The 13,952-nt window shown below is 33.8% G+C and overlaps 2 protein-coding genes across 2 annotated transcripts; one reads left to right on the forward strand and one right to left on the reverse strand.

The window, feature by feature from the left end:
- Positions 1–2,805: 2,805 nt before the first annotated feature.
- Positions 2,806–7,482, reverse strand: LOC132039328 (triacylglycerol lipase OBL1-like). The gene is made up of 5 exons (XM_059429829.1): positions 7,383–7,482; positions 5,456–5,575; positions 4,001–4,094; positions 3,537–3,942; positions 2,806–2,907 (listed from the first exon to the last, which is right to left on the reverse strand). The coding sequence occupies exons 1-5, from the start codon at positions 7,480–7,482 to the stop codon at positions 2,806–2,808; spliced, it is 822 nt and encodes a 273-aa protein (XP_059285812.1).
- A 4,663-nt stretch (positions 7,483–12,145) lies between these two features.
- LOC132039329 (uncharacterized) lies at positions 12,146–12,769 on the forward strand. The gene has a single exon (XM_059429830.1). It carries the CDS (start codon positions 12,146–12,148, stop codon positions 12,767–12,769), a length of 624 nt encoding a protein of 207 aa, XP_059285813.1.
- Positions 12,770–13,952: the final 1,183 nt, after the last annotated feature.

Genomic DNA, 13,952 nt, shown 5'->3' on the forward strand with positions numbered 1-13,952 from the left:
TTTACTTGTTTAGATCACCTATTATATTGTTCCTTGTGGGATTGACCCCGACTCATAGTTGGGTAAATTATATGTCATGCTATAATAAATATGACTAATTTATAAGGCATATAGAAAATGATCATAATCTAAAAGTACTAAGTCATGCTAAAATAAGTAAGGCTAATAAGTAAGTATTAATTACATGACCAGCTATTAAAGAAAAAAACACATCAAGTTATGTATTTTCACTATTTAAGTCAATATAAAACTAAAGAATAGATATCCAACATTATTGTCATTTCTAGTGTTAGAATTGATTTCTTTTGTTAGCATTAGTTTTTTTGTTTATCATTCCTAGTTTTTTTTTTTATTATTATTTTTTTATTTTTTATCATTAGTATGAATTTAATTTTTGTTGAGTTACAACATCTATGGGCCATAAATCTTATTGGACTATTCAGAATTCCAAATCCAAGCTTGAAATAATATGTAAAAGGAAAAAAAAACTACGAAAAAGTTTAAGAAATATTTATAAATTACATTATAAATAAACATTTTTGTGTATAAAATATTTTTGAAATTTTATATATGTAATGTCGGGTTGGTTTGGTTCAGTTTGACTAACTTTAGTTAAAACCAAACCAAACCAATGGCGGTTGGGTTTTTCTTTGGAAAACCAAACTAAGTCAAACCAAACCACTAGTCAGATTTTTTTCTCGGTTTGATTCGGACTGTCGGTTTGGTGCGGTTTGTCGGTTTCCTTTGTACACCCCAACCGCTAGGCAAAGGAACCCGCGAGACTGGTATGAGCCGTATGCAGCTCGTCCTCCTCCAAGGAGGGACGAGGGGACCCAAAGACCGCGATATGATCAAGGCCAGCCCAGGAAGTCCTCAGTGGACTCGGATCCCCCAAGCGTGGCATCATATAATTTTAATGTGGAACCTGGGGAACTGGTCATAGCCATGAAAAATGATGCTGATATGCCATTTTGATTGGACTATGTAGAGATTATTATACTTGAATCTTGTAATTTCACCACTAGTAATATGCTGTCGTAATATGTTTAACCATGACAGGTAGAAATTGATATTTTGTAATCTTCAAACTCGTGGCACGGCATTATTAGGGAGTTGGAGTAGTTGCTATTCAAATTCTCCTTTTTTTCATGGTAGGGTAAAGCTAAATGGCTAGCATACCATGCCATGCTCAACCAAATACTAACGAACATCTGCACTCCGCAATGGATGCAGTCATCCTTTGAAGAAAGGGTAATAGCTCATGGGAGTGTTTTATGACGCTGAAAACATATCAAAGTTTAAGTGATTCACGCAAGCGACAAGATCTGACAATTGTATCTTGTAAAGGTCCATAAATCAAGGCAGAGTTGTTAAAACTTAAAAGTACCTTATTCTTTCTCAACTTAAATTAACGTCAAAATCAATATGATTTTGTAGGGTGTTCAAATGAGACCGAAAAACCGATCTGAACCGGTAAACTGAGTCAAACCGACTTAATGAACCGAAAACCTGCTCGGTTTGGTTTGATTTGATTTTAAATTTTAAAAAACCGATTAATATTTGGTTTGGTTTGGTTTGGTTACACCTAAAAAAACCGAACCAAACCAATATATATATATATATCTTGCATATTAATTAAAACAATTATGTATCTTCTTTATAATTTTGGTTCATTTCAAGTCCAATACTAATTCAAATAATTAGAAAGAAAAGTCTAGCCCATTTTCTTGGGTAGTGTTCTTATTCTATTTCCCCCCACATTCTTAGGGGAATCAAGCTAAGAGTTTTTTTTTCCTTTTCTTTTTACAGAGATGATGAGACAAATTTGTCTAGTATTTGCTTACATTTTCGGTTATGTCTAATAATATATATATATATATCTTGCATATTAATTAAAAAAAATTTGTATCTTCTTTATAATTTTGGTTCATTTCAAGTCCAATACTAATTCAAATAATTAGAAAGAAAAGTCTAGCCCATTTTCTTGGGTAGTGTTCTTATTCTATTTCCATCCACATTCTTAGGGGAATGAAGCTCAGAGTTTTTTTTTTTCCTTTTTCTTTTTACAGAGATGATGAGACAAATTTGTGTAGTATTTGCTTACATTTTCGGTTATGTCTCTGCCACTATGAGAGGGAATAAAAGCAAAATCTTTGTGCGTAACTTGAAGTCCTTCAACAAACGAAGAAGTCCTTAAACAAAAATGATACGGAATGAATGTTTTAGCACTGATGTGAATGTGATATTGCTTTCACCATAGTTGTTGTATCTTATTTTCATTTTTTTCACCTTACTTGTATCAATTTCTTTGCATTATAAAATACTTCATTAAAAACCGCAAAATCCGAACCAACCTGATAAAACCGACAAAACCGAAACCGATTGAATTATACTATAATGGTTTGGTTTGGTTTGAATATATAAAAAAAAAAAAAACCCGATTTAATTGGTTTGATTTGGTTTTAATCAAAAATCGAGTCAAACTGGACCATGAACACCCCTATGATTCTGTTTAGGTTATACAATCAATATGAATTTTGTAAAGCTAAATGGCTAACAGCCTACCACAAATATCACACTTTATACATGCCTTGAGGGTATTTTCATCCTAACTGAGTAAAATAGAGCAAATTCGCTTGGGAATTAATCGTGTTTAAGTCCTTCTTGTGATTGAGGAAGACGAAGAACCTAAGCGTGTAATATTAACATAATCTACTAACCATGAGCTGATAATCCCGGGATTAATTATCCAACCATCCTAAACATTATCTCAGACCAACTTTCTTTTTAATCACTTCCCTTAATTCAAGGGATGGAACTCCTAATTAGCTCAAAAGCTACATTCAACACCTTTGGTAAAACCCATAGTAGTGAGAAGTAATTCTTGTTTGGCTCTTCCTCCAAAACCTGCAATTAGTCTCAGATTAAGACTTTGGTGAATTGAAAACCTACTCCATAAACAACTGGAATTTAATTAAGACTAATGAACTTGTTTAATCTCCTAATCAATAAACGTGTCTCCAATGCGGCGACCGAAGTACCGTATATGTCTTTCAGCTCGAACTATGTATAAAAAATCGGAGAGTTCTAAAGATAACTATCTTCGTTCAGAAAAAGACTGACATTATTTATTATCCGATGAGTCAAATAGGAGTGATTCCCTCCTCTAATTTTAGCTATTAAGATACGATTTAATACTTTTTATGTAGCTTTTGAATATGTAAAATCCTTTTTTTTTTTAAATGAAAAATTTGATGTTTGAATTAATGCTAAAAACTAAATATGTTGACCTCCATGCTCTGATCCCCACTACTATTCTTTTTATGACAGCGGGAGTACATTTTATGTTAAGTATGCATCTATTGTCACGAATACATAGTGAGTGTAATGGTATCTCACCCCATTATGTTAAAATCCTAGACTCGTTAATGATCGATACTGATAATGTAACAATATTTCATGCCATGTTACACCACATGCATTATCTTAACATTCTAGATCCTTAAATATAATATAGAGAAGACTAGAAAGTTTACCTTGCCATTGTAGAGGCTATTATAGTATAGACAAGATCCAATGTGCTTGAAGAAGAGAGTTTTGTCATCATAGGGCAATCTTGGCACCATATCATTGCAATAAACATACCTAAAATACTTCACATCAAACTTCTTCAATTTCACCATCATGAAATTCCCAAATTGTTCATCTCCAACTCTAGGTTGTCCAAATGTATAAACCCCTTCAAGTTTATCCAATAGCCACTCTTCTTCATGCAAAATTAACACAGATGCAAATAAAATTGCTAATGCACCACCTAAGCTATGTCCTGTAACTATGAACTTCGCTTTCTCATTTTTGCTCAATATTTTCTTCAATTCTTCTCTGATTTTGTAATATGCAAATTGCTTATTATTATTTTGTTCTTGGGCTTCTTGATTAATGCTGTATTTGGATTTTGGGCCAACCAATGGGCTTTTGCAACCCTAGGGCTTTCATGAACCTTGCATGGATTTTCTTTTGCAACCCTAGGGCTTTCATGAACCTTGCATGGATTTTTCCCATGCCTTCAAGATCATACCATGATAGGTCTATATAACGAAGGGAATATGACCTAGTAATACTAGTTAAGACCCTAAATTACAAAATATAAGAATAATTTTCCTTATTTACAAAACATAATAAATATATTACATTTTATATCATATGTGAACTTTTTCGCTGCCCTAGAAGTTGCCACGATTTTGGGCTCAATTTCAGGGAAACTTATTTGTTTGTTGGCTTAATTATTGGGCTACTCCTTCACCTTACTGTCTTCTTCACTTTTCTTTAAAATTTCAAAATATTCTCTCTCTCTCTACACTCTAGGCAAGATTCCATCCAAAATCAATTTTCCTCCTTCACTCAATTTCAAGCACGATACTATCTTCATCAACCCACAATTTTCACACATTGTTTGTTTTTAGCCAATTTCAGTTTATTTGAAAATCTAGATTCTTACGTCGTTCAAAGTTATTATTATTTTTCCTTCCCCTTGTGGATCGGAAAAATGGTTAAAACTTTATCTTAATTCTCCCCCTCGTAAAAGCCCTAAAGTTGTGTTTGCAACAAGCCCTGCAATGTGTGTGAAAAATTTCCCCATAATCCAGAGAGATTAGGAAAAAACTCAAGCATGATAGACAAAGTGTGATTCCGACGTAGTCCAACAAAAAATGAAGATTTCTTTGAAGAAATCAGACACAAATGATACAATTTCAAAGACAAAATATATATTCCTAAAGTTAAAAGCACTGAGGTTGACAAAGCCAAAACATCAAAGAAGAAGAAGCTGTCGTCTAAATTGAAGGAATTAAAAACTTTTTTAACTTTGAGATGTTTTTTGGTCATAGTTGGTTGTATGAAATGTGTATATTTATGATAAATTAGTAGTCGAATTGTTTATTTTCTTACTGAGATGTGTGTTGTCATTTGTGTATAAAATGTCTATAAATTTTGTATACATTAGTAATAGAAAGCTTTTGACTGCGGCTTTGTGTATTAAGTGTGTATGGCGATTCAGTCTGTATCATTGAGATATGTGTGATCATTGTGGAAGCTGATATGTGTATGAAATTTGTATGGAATCTGGTCTATATCAGTTTTGAGATATGTGTGGTCACATAGTGTATATGATGTGTATCAATTCTATATAAATTAGTCATTAAATATTAAAAACTGATATGTGTATAATAAGTGTGAGATATACATATTTCATACAATTTTCATATGCAAAATTTTGAGCGAAAATTTTAAGCCCTGAGAGAGATATATACATTTCATACACAAAATTTTAAGCCTTGAGCGAAAATTTTCGTATATGTTTTGTAAAAAATCTATCGTTACATTTTGTAAACTGAAAAATATCGTCATATATTGTAATATACCCTATTCTCATGTATTTATACGTCATTCGCCCTGTCTGAAATCCATGCATTTGCATCAAATGGGCCTGTCCCTCTAAATGCTACCACAACTAAATTTGGATCTTCAATTTGGTCTTGAAACATTGTGGCTTGGGTCGAATATTGTTCCTCGTAAGCTGCAAAACCAAAAGGGATTCAAACAAGTTTTATGTATGCATAAATAATCTTGTTTTTACCTATATATACGTAGTACAATTATCTGGCGAAAGGGATTCAAGTGAACCCTTTCACCATACATAACTTCTCTAGTTTATGCACGTAAATGAATTTTTACACTATTAGGCCTCCTAAAAGTTAATTACAAGTGCTCGTCTAGTTAGATTACAAAAGCAAACAACTTATCTGGGTGAAATCATGATGTGGGCAGTAGGGAGGTAAAAGTAAAGTGTCTGTACTATTTTTATCTTGCTCATCTGGTAGATTAGTAACCTTAAAAAAAGGGACATGTACATGCTACAATAGGTTAAAATACACTAATAGTGTAAAGATTCTTGATATTATCCATGCATATAACAATATTATAAGTTAAGCTTTGCGCTATTGCCCTAACTATTGTAGCAGTTAGATTATAAAACTTGGTTAAAGCATAATGATTCAGAAAAATAAAAGACCAAAGAAGATGGAGAATTGAATGCGTAAAGTTCGAGTCTCAACGTTGACATCTTGACTCAGGTTTAAATTCTATGGAAGTATGAGTTTTTGTTGTAAATGTGTTAAAAGGAACGTTTCACTAGTTAATGACGTAAATCGCATAACAAAGCAAATACTGTTGCCTTAAAGACACTAAGGCTACATTTGTTTTAATTAAGATTAAGAGCCGTTTGGATTGGCTTATAAGGTGGTCAAACCAGTTTATAAGCCATTTTTTAAACTTATTTGGGTGTTTGATAAAATAGAAAACAGCTTAAATTAAGTTAAAAAGTACTTAAAATAAGCCAAAACCAAGAAGTTGCTCAACCCCAACTTCTTCTTCTTCTTCTTCTTCTTCTTCTTATTATTATTATTATTATTATTATTATTATTATTATTATTATTTGGCTTAAAGAAGAGATAGTTGTCCTTGTAAAGAAGGTCTAGAGCATCTAGGAGACGAAGAAACTGGAAAAGGGAGGATGTTAAAATTATGCACATGTGATAAGATAGGAGAAGTCTAGGAGAGTTAGTAGATGTAAAGGGATGAGAAGTGGATAATGGAGAAGTTGCAAAATTTAAAAAAGGTAGTGAAGATGGAGAAGAACTAATAGCTGGCAACATTGAGGACGTGATATTAGGATAAGTACTGGTTGAATTTATTGGAATAGGAGATAAGGATGAGGAAAATACATTTGAAGAGGAACGTCGAGGCAGGGGACCAAAGGGTGCTAGATTAGGGGAAGTATGAAAATTTAAAACTCCATTTGGAGCTAAAGTAGGAGAAATATTTGGAGATATATCTGGAGATATAGCTGAAGACGTGAGAGATGGCAAAGATAAGGATGATGGGGGTTTAAAGGAAGAGACGGAAGTGTTTGGAGATATACACTTGGAAATTAAGGAAGGATAGGGAAGTGAGTCCTCGTGAAAAATAACGACGGGAAATATAAACTTTATTTTCTACAGGATCAAAGCACCTATAACCTTTATAATTAGAAGGATAACCAAGAAATATACAATGTTTAGACCGAGGACTCAATTTATGTGGTGCATAATCATGAAGATTAGGAAAACAAGAACAACCAAATACACGTAAATGATGATACGAGGGTGGTTTACCAAAAAGAAGTTCATAAGGAGTTTGAAAATTAAGCTTAGAGGAAGGTAAAATATTTAAGAGATGGATGGCAGTATTTAGTGCTTCGACCCAAAATTGAGATGGAAGAAAAGATTGAAAAAGTAAAGACCGAAAAATATTTAATAAAGTGCGATGCATTTGTTCGGCTTTACCGTTTTGCTGGTCAGTATGTGGACAAGAAATGCGAAGACAAACACCATTTGAATTTAAAAATTCACGAAATGAAGCAAGTTTGACATATTCTAGCACCATCACATTGTAGCATTTTAATTTTGATTGAAAATTGAGTTAAAACATAAGAATAAAAGTTTTTGAACAAAAGAAATGCCTCTAATTTGTGTCGAATTTGAAACACCCATGAAAATTTAGTAAAATCATCGTGAAATAATATGTAGTAACGAAAACCAGTAACAGAGGGAATTGGGGAGGTCCAAATATCACTGTGAATCAATTCAAAAGAAGCCTTTACCTGACCAACTACCTAATACTACGCAGGCTCATCAAACAGCGCTTTTTAGCTTTCTTGATTTGGCCCGAACTATTGACAGATTCCCACGCGTTACGCACCCGTTCGCCACTTTGTTCTCAACTCTTCTCACCTCCTGGGATGTAGAAAAAGAGGTTTATTCCTTAAATGGTAATCTGGTATGCTTGCCAAGTTGACAAGCATTACAAAGAAAATCTAATCGCTTTGCAAAAGAACATTGCAAATTATTATTTCTAACTAAACTAGAAAGAATAGCTAAAATAAGGTGTCCTAGATGACGATGCCAGAGAGTTGGAGAATCATAGGAGGCAACAAAAGCATGATGAGCAGCAACAACAAGAGTTGATGGACAGAAGGAGTAAACCGGACCTAGACTATTGCACCTGAGAAGAGTTCTCTTCGTCTTGAAGTCCTTAATTGAAAATCCAAAAGCATCAAAGTCAATTGAACAATTATTATCAGAAGCGAATTTACGAACACTTAATAAATTGCAAGAGAGAGCTGGAACAACTAAGAAATTTTTGAGAGAAAAGGTGGAAGAATGAGTAGAGAAAGTATTATTACCAGTATAAGAGATGGGAAGTTGATTACCATTATCCACCATAACACGATCATTACCATTATATGACTGAACAGAAGAGAGATTCGAAGGAGTGGGTGTCATATGCGAAGAGGCTCTAGTGTCAACATACCAAGGAGTATTACCTGTTGGAGTATATGAATGCGTAACGGATGAAGATTGAAGATCAGAAAATAATGCTTTAGATCCAAGAGATGACAATCTCATGTAGTATGAGTCGATTGAAAACGTAATTGACATTGAAAGGGAGAAGGTGCTGGATGACGAGGATAGAAGGGAGAAGTAATAGAGTACGGAGCTGGACCTAAAATCGAAGGAGCGTTTGGATGCGGAGCAAATTAGGGGGACCAGTGGAGTAATTTTTATGGTAGGCGTTGTTGTTGTTGTTGTTGCGGCCTCTGCCACGCCCACCATTGGCATATCGACTACCATTAGAATTTCTCCCATGTCCACGTCCTTGAGAAAACGAATTTTGTTTTGCCAATAAAGCAGTTGAAGAATCTGATGCATCAGAGGAGAGACCATTTAATTGAGTTTCTTGGAAAAATAGAAGAGATCTAGTATCAAGAAAAGTAGGAAGTGCAATTCTGGTAGATATTGGAGTGCTAACAGAGAGATATTAGGAAGGTAGGCCAGAAAGAATTTGGAGAACAAGATCAGAATCGGAGATAGGATTACCAATTCATATCAAGGCATCCGCAATGGACTTGAGGCGGTGCACATAATCAGAAATAGAAAGGGAACCTTTTTTAAGGTTATTAAATTGGACCTTAAGTTGGAGAGTTCGGGAACTAACATGATCACGGAAAAGACATTCAATTTGTAACCACGCCTCGCGAGCAGTAAAAGTTTTGTTAGGATGAATAATTGCCTGAAGTATCTCTTGAGAAATTGTGGCTTGTATCCATGACAAAACAATGGAGTCAAGTTGGACCCATTGTTGAAAAGCTGGATTGACAACTAAAGTTCCGTCATCAATGGTAAGAGTTAGTTCTGAACATGAAAAACCTCCATCGATGAAGCCATAGACACCATGTCCTTTAAACACGAGAAGAAATAACTCTCTCCATAGCATGTACTTTGCATAATCAAGAGTGGTAGGAATCAAGTTTTTGATGTTGGAAACAAAGACATCTGAATTTGTAATAGGAGGTGTAACAGAAAGAGTTGCTTTGGAAGAGGAGGTTTGAGAACCGAGAGATGTAGATGAAAGAGTAGCCATAAAAGAGGAAGAAGAGGTTTGAGAAGGTGAAACCATGGTGATACGTAGAAAAAAGAGTTGGAGACCACCTGGGTATCTGATACCATGAAACAATAACTATCTTCAATGATGTACATTGTATAATTACAAGAGGTATTTATAATATGTAAAACTAATACAAAAGACTAAATTATCCTTCTAGCCATACAAATATATCTATCAAATTCCAATACTACTCTTACCTCTAAAAATCCTTTAAGCACATTTATCCAAACACGTAACTGCTTATTTATAAAATAACTGTCAGTACTTAAAAAGTACTTTAAACATTTATGCTTAAAAACCACTTTTTTTTTCAGCTAATCCAAACGGGCTCTAAGACGTGTGAATCTGAATACATATTTGAATGATTAAGATGTTGTCTTTAGATCTGAATGCCGAATGATTAAGACCGTTTGTTTTTCAACATCTGAATATGTATAATTTATTTATTTATAAATATACAATTCAAATAAAAAATAATTAAATATTCAAAAGGTATAATATAAAAGTATAAATTTATATTATTACTTTATTTCAAAATTAATGAACATAATCAAAAAGGGCAAAAAAAATAGAATCTCAACTTTTAATCCTAGCATCCAACACCTGCATATAGAAAAGTCCCTACTGCCGTAGCCTTTGTAGATCCACCAACAAATTAGAACTTTTCAAATATCCACTAAAAAACTTTTAAGCTTCAAAACTCAAATTTCAAGGAAGAACGAACAAGAAGAAACTAGATTCAATTTTTAATTTATTATTTTTTCAATCTCCAAATACTACTCGCACTATTAGATCCACCATTTTTTCCGTTGTAACTCAATGAAATCTACCACAATCAAGGTGGTGGTGGGTCACCCCTATTCTACTGGGGTGGTAGGTGATTAGAGAAGGTATTAGCAGTGCATTTTTGGAAGAGTTCAAGGTCGTCTAATCTTGTTCATGGTTGTTTTTCATGGTTGGCCATTTCAATTTCGGATATAGAATTTGTTTCTTGTGTCATTGTGCTGAAGATTAGATGATAGTTTCTTGTTTTTATTGAACTGACAATGAAGGATATAAATGAGTTGAAAGGACAAGTTTGGAAATCCTTAGCCATGGTTGATGTGCATATGCAGGGAGATGGATTGGAGAAGAAAGGAACGTTTATAATAATAAGAAATTAATATTTTAAAAAATAAAAGAGCAAGATAGGAACCGAATGATTTTCAGACTTGGTTTTAGATCTGGCGAATCACATGTATTTAGATGTATTAAGTGGTTAAATCTTAATAAAAATAAATGCACTTTATAGGCTGAGATCTGAATCATTCAGATTCAAACCTACATTAAGTGCAAACAAATGAGGCGCAAGTATGGGCTTTGAAGATGAAGTGTGAATTAGGAAATGGAGGGAAATAAAATTTGAAAAATTACTTTTCAAGTGAACTTTCTCCCATATCGGTGGTGAAAAGCAACATTTGTGTGCTTATATGTAGAAGCACATCTTCTAGCTAATAAATAATTGAGAAGAGATCTCCTCGCACCGTCGTTGTCGCTTGAACCCTTTCCTGTATATAACTTTTCTGGGCGAGCCCCGAGATGAGATACACCAAAAACACACCGTACTGGCGGGGTGTAAGTATGGTGTGGTGTAAGCCCCAACGTTCTGGGCGTTTGTTTATGATGTAAGCCCTTTTCTAAATTTGAGCCAAAATTACTTAATAAATTCTTTTTTAAAAGTTAAATATCCAAAAGTTAATTCATAGTAAATTCTCAAACTAAAAATCTCAAAAAGTCAAAGTTTTTTCTAATTGTTTATCCTAATTTCCTTATCTTTTCTCTTTATTATTTAACTTTTTTGGGCCAGCCCTGAGGCGAGGCGCACCAAAAAACTCATTGTACTGGCGAGGCGTAAGTATCGTGGGATGTAAGCCCTAACATTCTGGACTTTCATTTAGGACATAAGCCCCGAGAACTTTTCTAAATTTGAGCCAAAATTGCTTAATAAATTCTTTTTTAAAAGTTAAATATCCAAAAGTTAATTCATAGTAAATTCTCAAACTAAAAATCTCAAAAAGTCAAAAGTTTTTTCTAATTATTTATCCTAATTTCATAATCTTTTCTCTTTGTTGTTTACGGAGTAGCAAATATGCTTTATACCTTTGTATGCAAAGTGTAAACTACAAAGCAAAAGAGATTTGTCCTCTAATTCTTACTATGCTACCATGCTTGGATTTTTCTTCTTGGTGCTTTATTTCTTCAAGATTTTTAACATTCTTTAATTTATCTTTCTCAAGATAGTTTTATTTTAGAATTTCTTTTTGATATCGCTCTGGTTTAGATAATGTTTTGAAGATCTATTCTGGCTTATATTATAGGGAAAATTTCACTAATAAACAATTTATGAGTCAAAATTACATATTCATAGCCCATATTTTAAATTACAAACCCGTGGCCCAACAAATCATGGCCTAGTTATAAAAGAGGCTGAATATTCAATTAAGCTTCTCTTTCAGCTCTGTTTGGGACTATGTTGAGTACTTAAATTTCATAGCAACAGTTAGTTGTGCTTTTGAAAGTGAGAAGGAGTAACTTTATTTTCATGCACAATATTATCATGTTCATGAAAGTGAGAAGGAGTAACTTTAAGTATGCACCCTACAATTGGAATGAATTGGTGCAAGTGTTACAGGCTTATACTCATAAGTACAAGGTTACACAGGTACTATGGAAATTTCCAGAAATGGGATGGATCAAATGTAACACAGATGGTGCATCGAGGGGTAATCCTGGTAGAAGCTCTTGGGGTTTCTGTGTTAGAAATAATACTGGAGACATTATTCATGCTCAGGCAGAGGAGATAGAGGGGGCATATTCTACAAATACACAAGCAGAAGTAATGGCCATACTTCAGGCTCTGAGATTTATTAAGCACACTCAGAGGGATCAGGTACTCATTGAAACTGACTCTTTACTTCTAGTGAAGGTGATTCATAAAATCTGGGAGGTGCCTTGGCAAATAGTGAATGAAATGGAGGAGATTTGGGAAATTATGGCCACTAGGAGTATAAGTGTGAATCACATTCTGAGAGAAGGAAATAAAATGGCAGATTATTTGGCAAATTTGGCACTAGATAATGGCAGCGTCCTAGTTAGCTCATTTCAGCAACTGGAAAGGGAAGGAAGAAGATTACTCAACAATGACAAGTTACAATTGCCATATCTGAGAAGGAGAATTTGCACATGAAGGAACTAAATGGAATGAAATGGAGTGACTACAATCCCTATGTTCAAATCCTTTGGGAGAAGAATATAGGGATTAATTTGACTAACTGTTTGTTTCCTTTTTGCAGGTACCAAAGGACATTTATAAAAAATAAAAATAAAAATAAAAAAAATAAAAAAAATAAAACACATACATACAGGGAGACTAATAAAACATAGCAATGAAAGATTCAACAAAGAGGAAAAGGAAATCAAAAAAGATTCATGAAAGGATACACCCATGGCAAAATACTTTGCTATCAGACAATTGTTTAATGGTGGTATTAGTGCCATTAGGTGCTCATCCCATTGAACAAGAATCTGTTATGCAAGGAAGGCTGCTAAGAATGGGTAGTATCAAGACGTTACAGAGGACATCCCAACGAAATTTCCCACAAAGCAGAGTACATCAGTTAAAACACAAGCAAATCGGCAAATTGGCACATATAGAGACAACAATGAGCAGATTCAGCAAAATAAAATCACAACAGCTACAAAAGGAATGGATAGAAGGCATACCTAGCACTCGATTTCTGGAGGAGAAGGACAAATTTCAGCTCGATCTTCATCAACAGCTTCTCAGATCTGAAGAACACATCCAACGGACTGAACAAGGTGAAGTAAAAGGTGAAAATGATCAAGAAATGAAGCATACCCACCTTGGATTTTAAAAGATGAAGACCAAATTTCAGATGGATCTTGACCAAAAATGTCCCATATGCGAAGATGAAGATCTCCCAAGTAGAACACACTTTCCTATTCTTAACCACTTAGATACTTTGACTTTTTCCTTTTGCATTTGTTTTATTTGTGTTTTGTTTTAGACTCTTAGTTGCTTTTGCTTTATTAATAATAAAAAAGAAGAAGGCTTTTATGCCTTTTGATTTAAAAAAAAAAAAGTTGTGCTTTTGAAGCCTGAATAACCATTTCTCTTTAGACTATGCCACATTGTTAAAAATATATTTCACTTTAGCTGCTTATTTTCTTGTTAATTCCTTGAATCTTATTATTGCATGCGTTTACTCTAGCTGCTTTATTTTCTTTTAATTATTTTGTCCATTTAGTGGTGGCAATGGATGGATTTCAGGTCAAATAAAGCTTCATTTAACCATTACGTATCACTAGAATTAGCTGAACCTTGATTTCTTCGTTTGCGGATATGCAAG

The sequence above is a fragment of the Lycium ferocissimum genome, chromosome 12, assembly GCF_029784015.1.
Source record: "Lycium ferocissimum isolate CSIRO_LF1 chromosome 12, AGI_CSIRO_Lferr_CH_V1, whole genome shotgun sequence".
Classification (NCBI taxonomy): Eukaryota; Viridiplantae; Streptophyta; class Magnoliopsida; order Solanales; family Solanaceae; genus Lycium; species Lycium ferocissimum.

Bases quoted from the DNA above. Each gene is read 5' to 3' on its own strand.
- LOC132039328 (XM_059429829.1), bottom strand. From the start codon at position 7,482: ATGGTGCTAGAATATGTCAAACTTGCTTCATTTCGTGAATTTTTAAAT. The intron at 4,095-5,455 runs ACAGGGCGAATG...ATTCCCTTCGTT, and splicing joins TGCAAATGCATGGATTTCAG to ATATAGACCTATCATGGTAT. The intron at 3,943-4,000 runs GTTCATGAAAGC...ATCCAAATACAG, and splicing joins CAAAAGAAAATCCATGCAAG to CATTAATCAAGAAGCCCAAG.
- LOC132039329 (XM_059429830.1), top strand. From the start codon at position 12,146: ATGAAAGTGAGAAGGAGTAACTTTAAGTATGCACCCTACAATTGGAAT.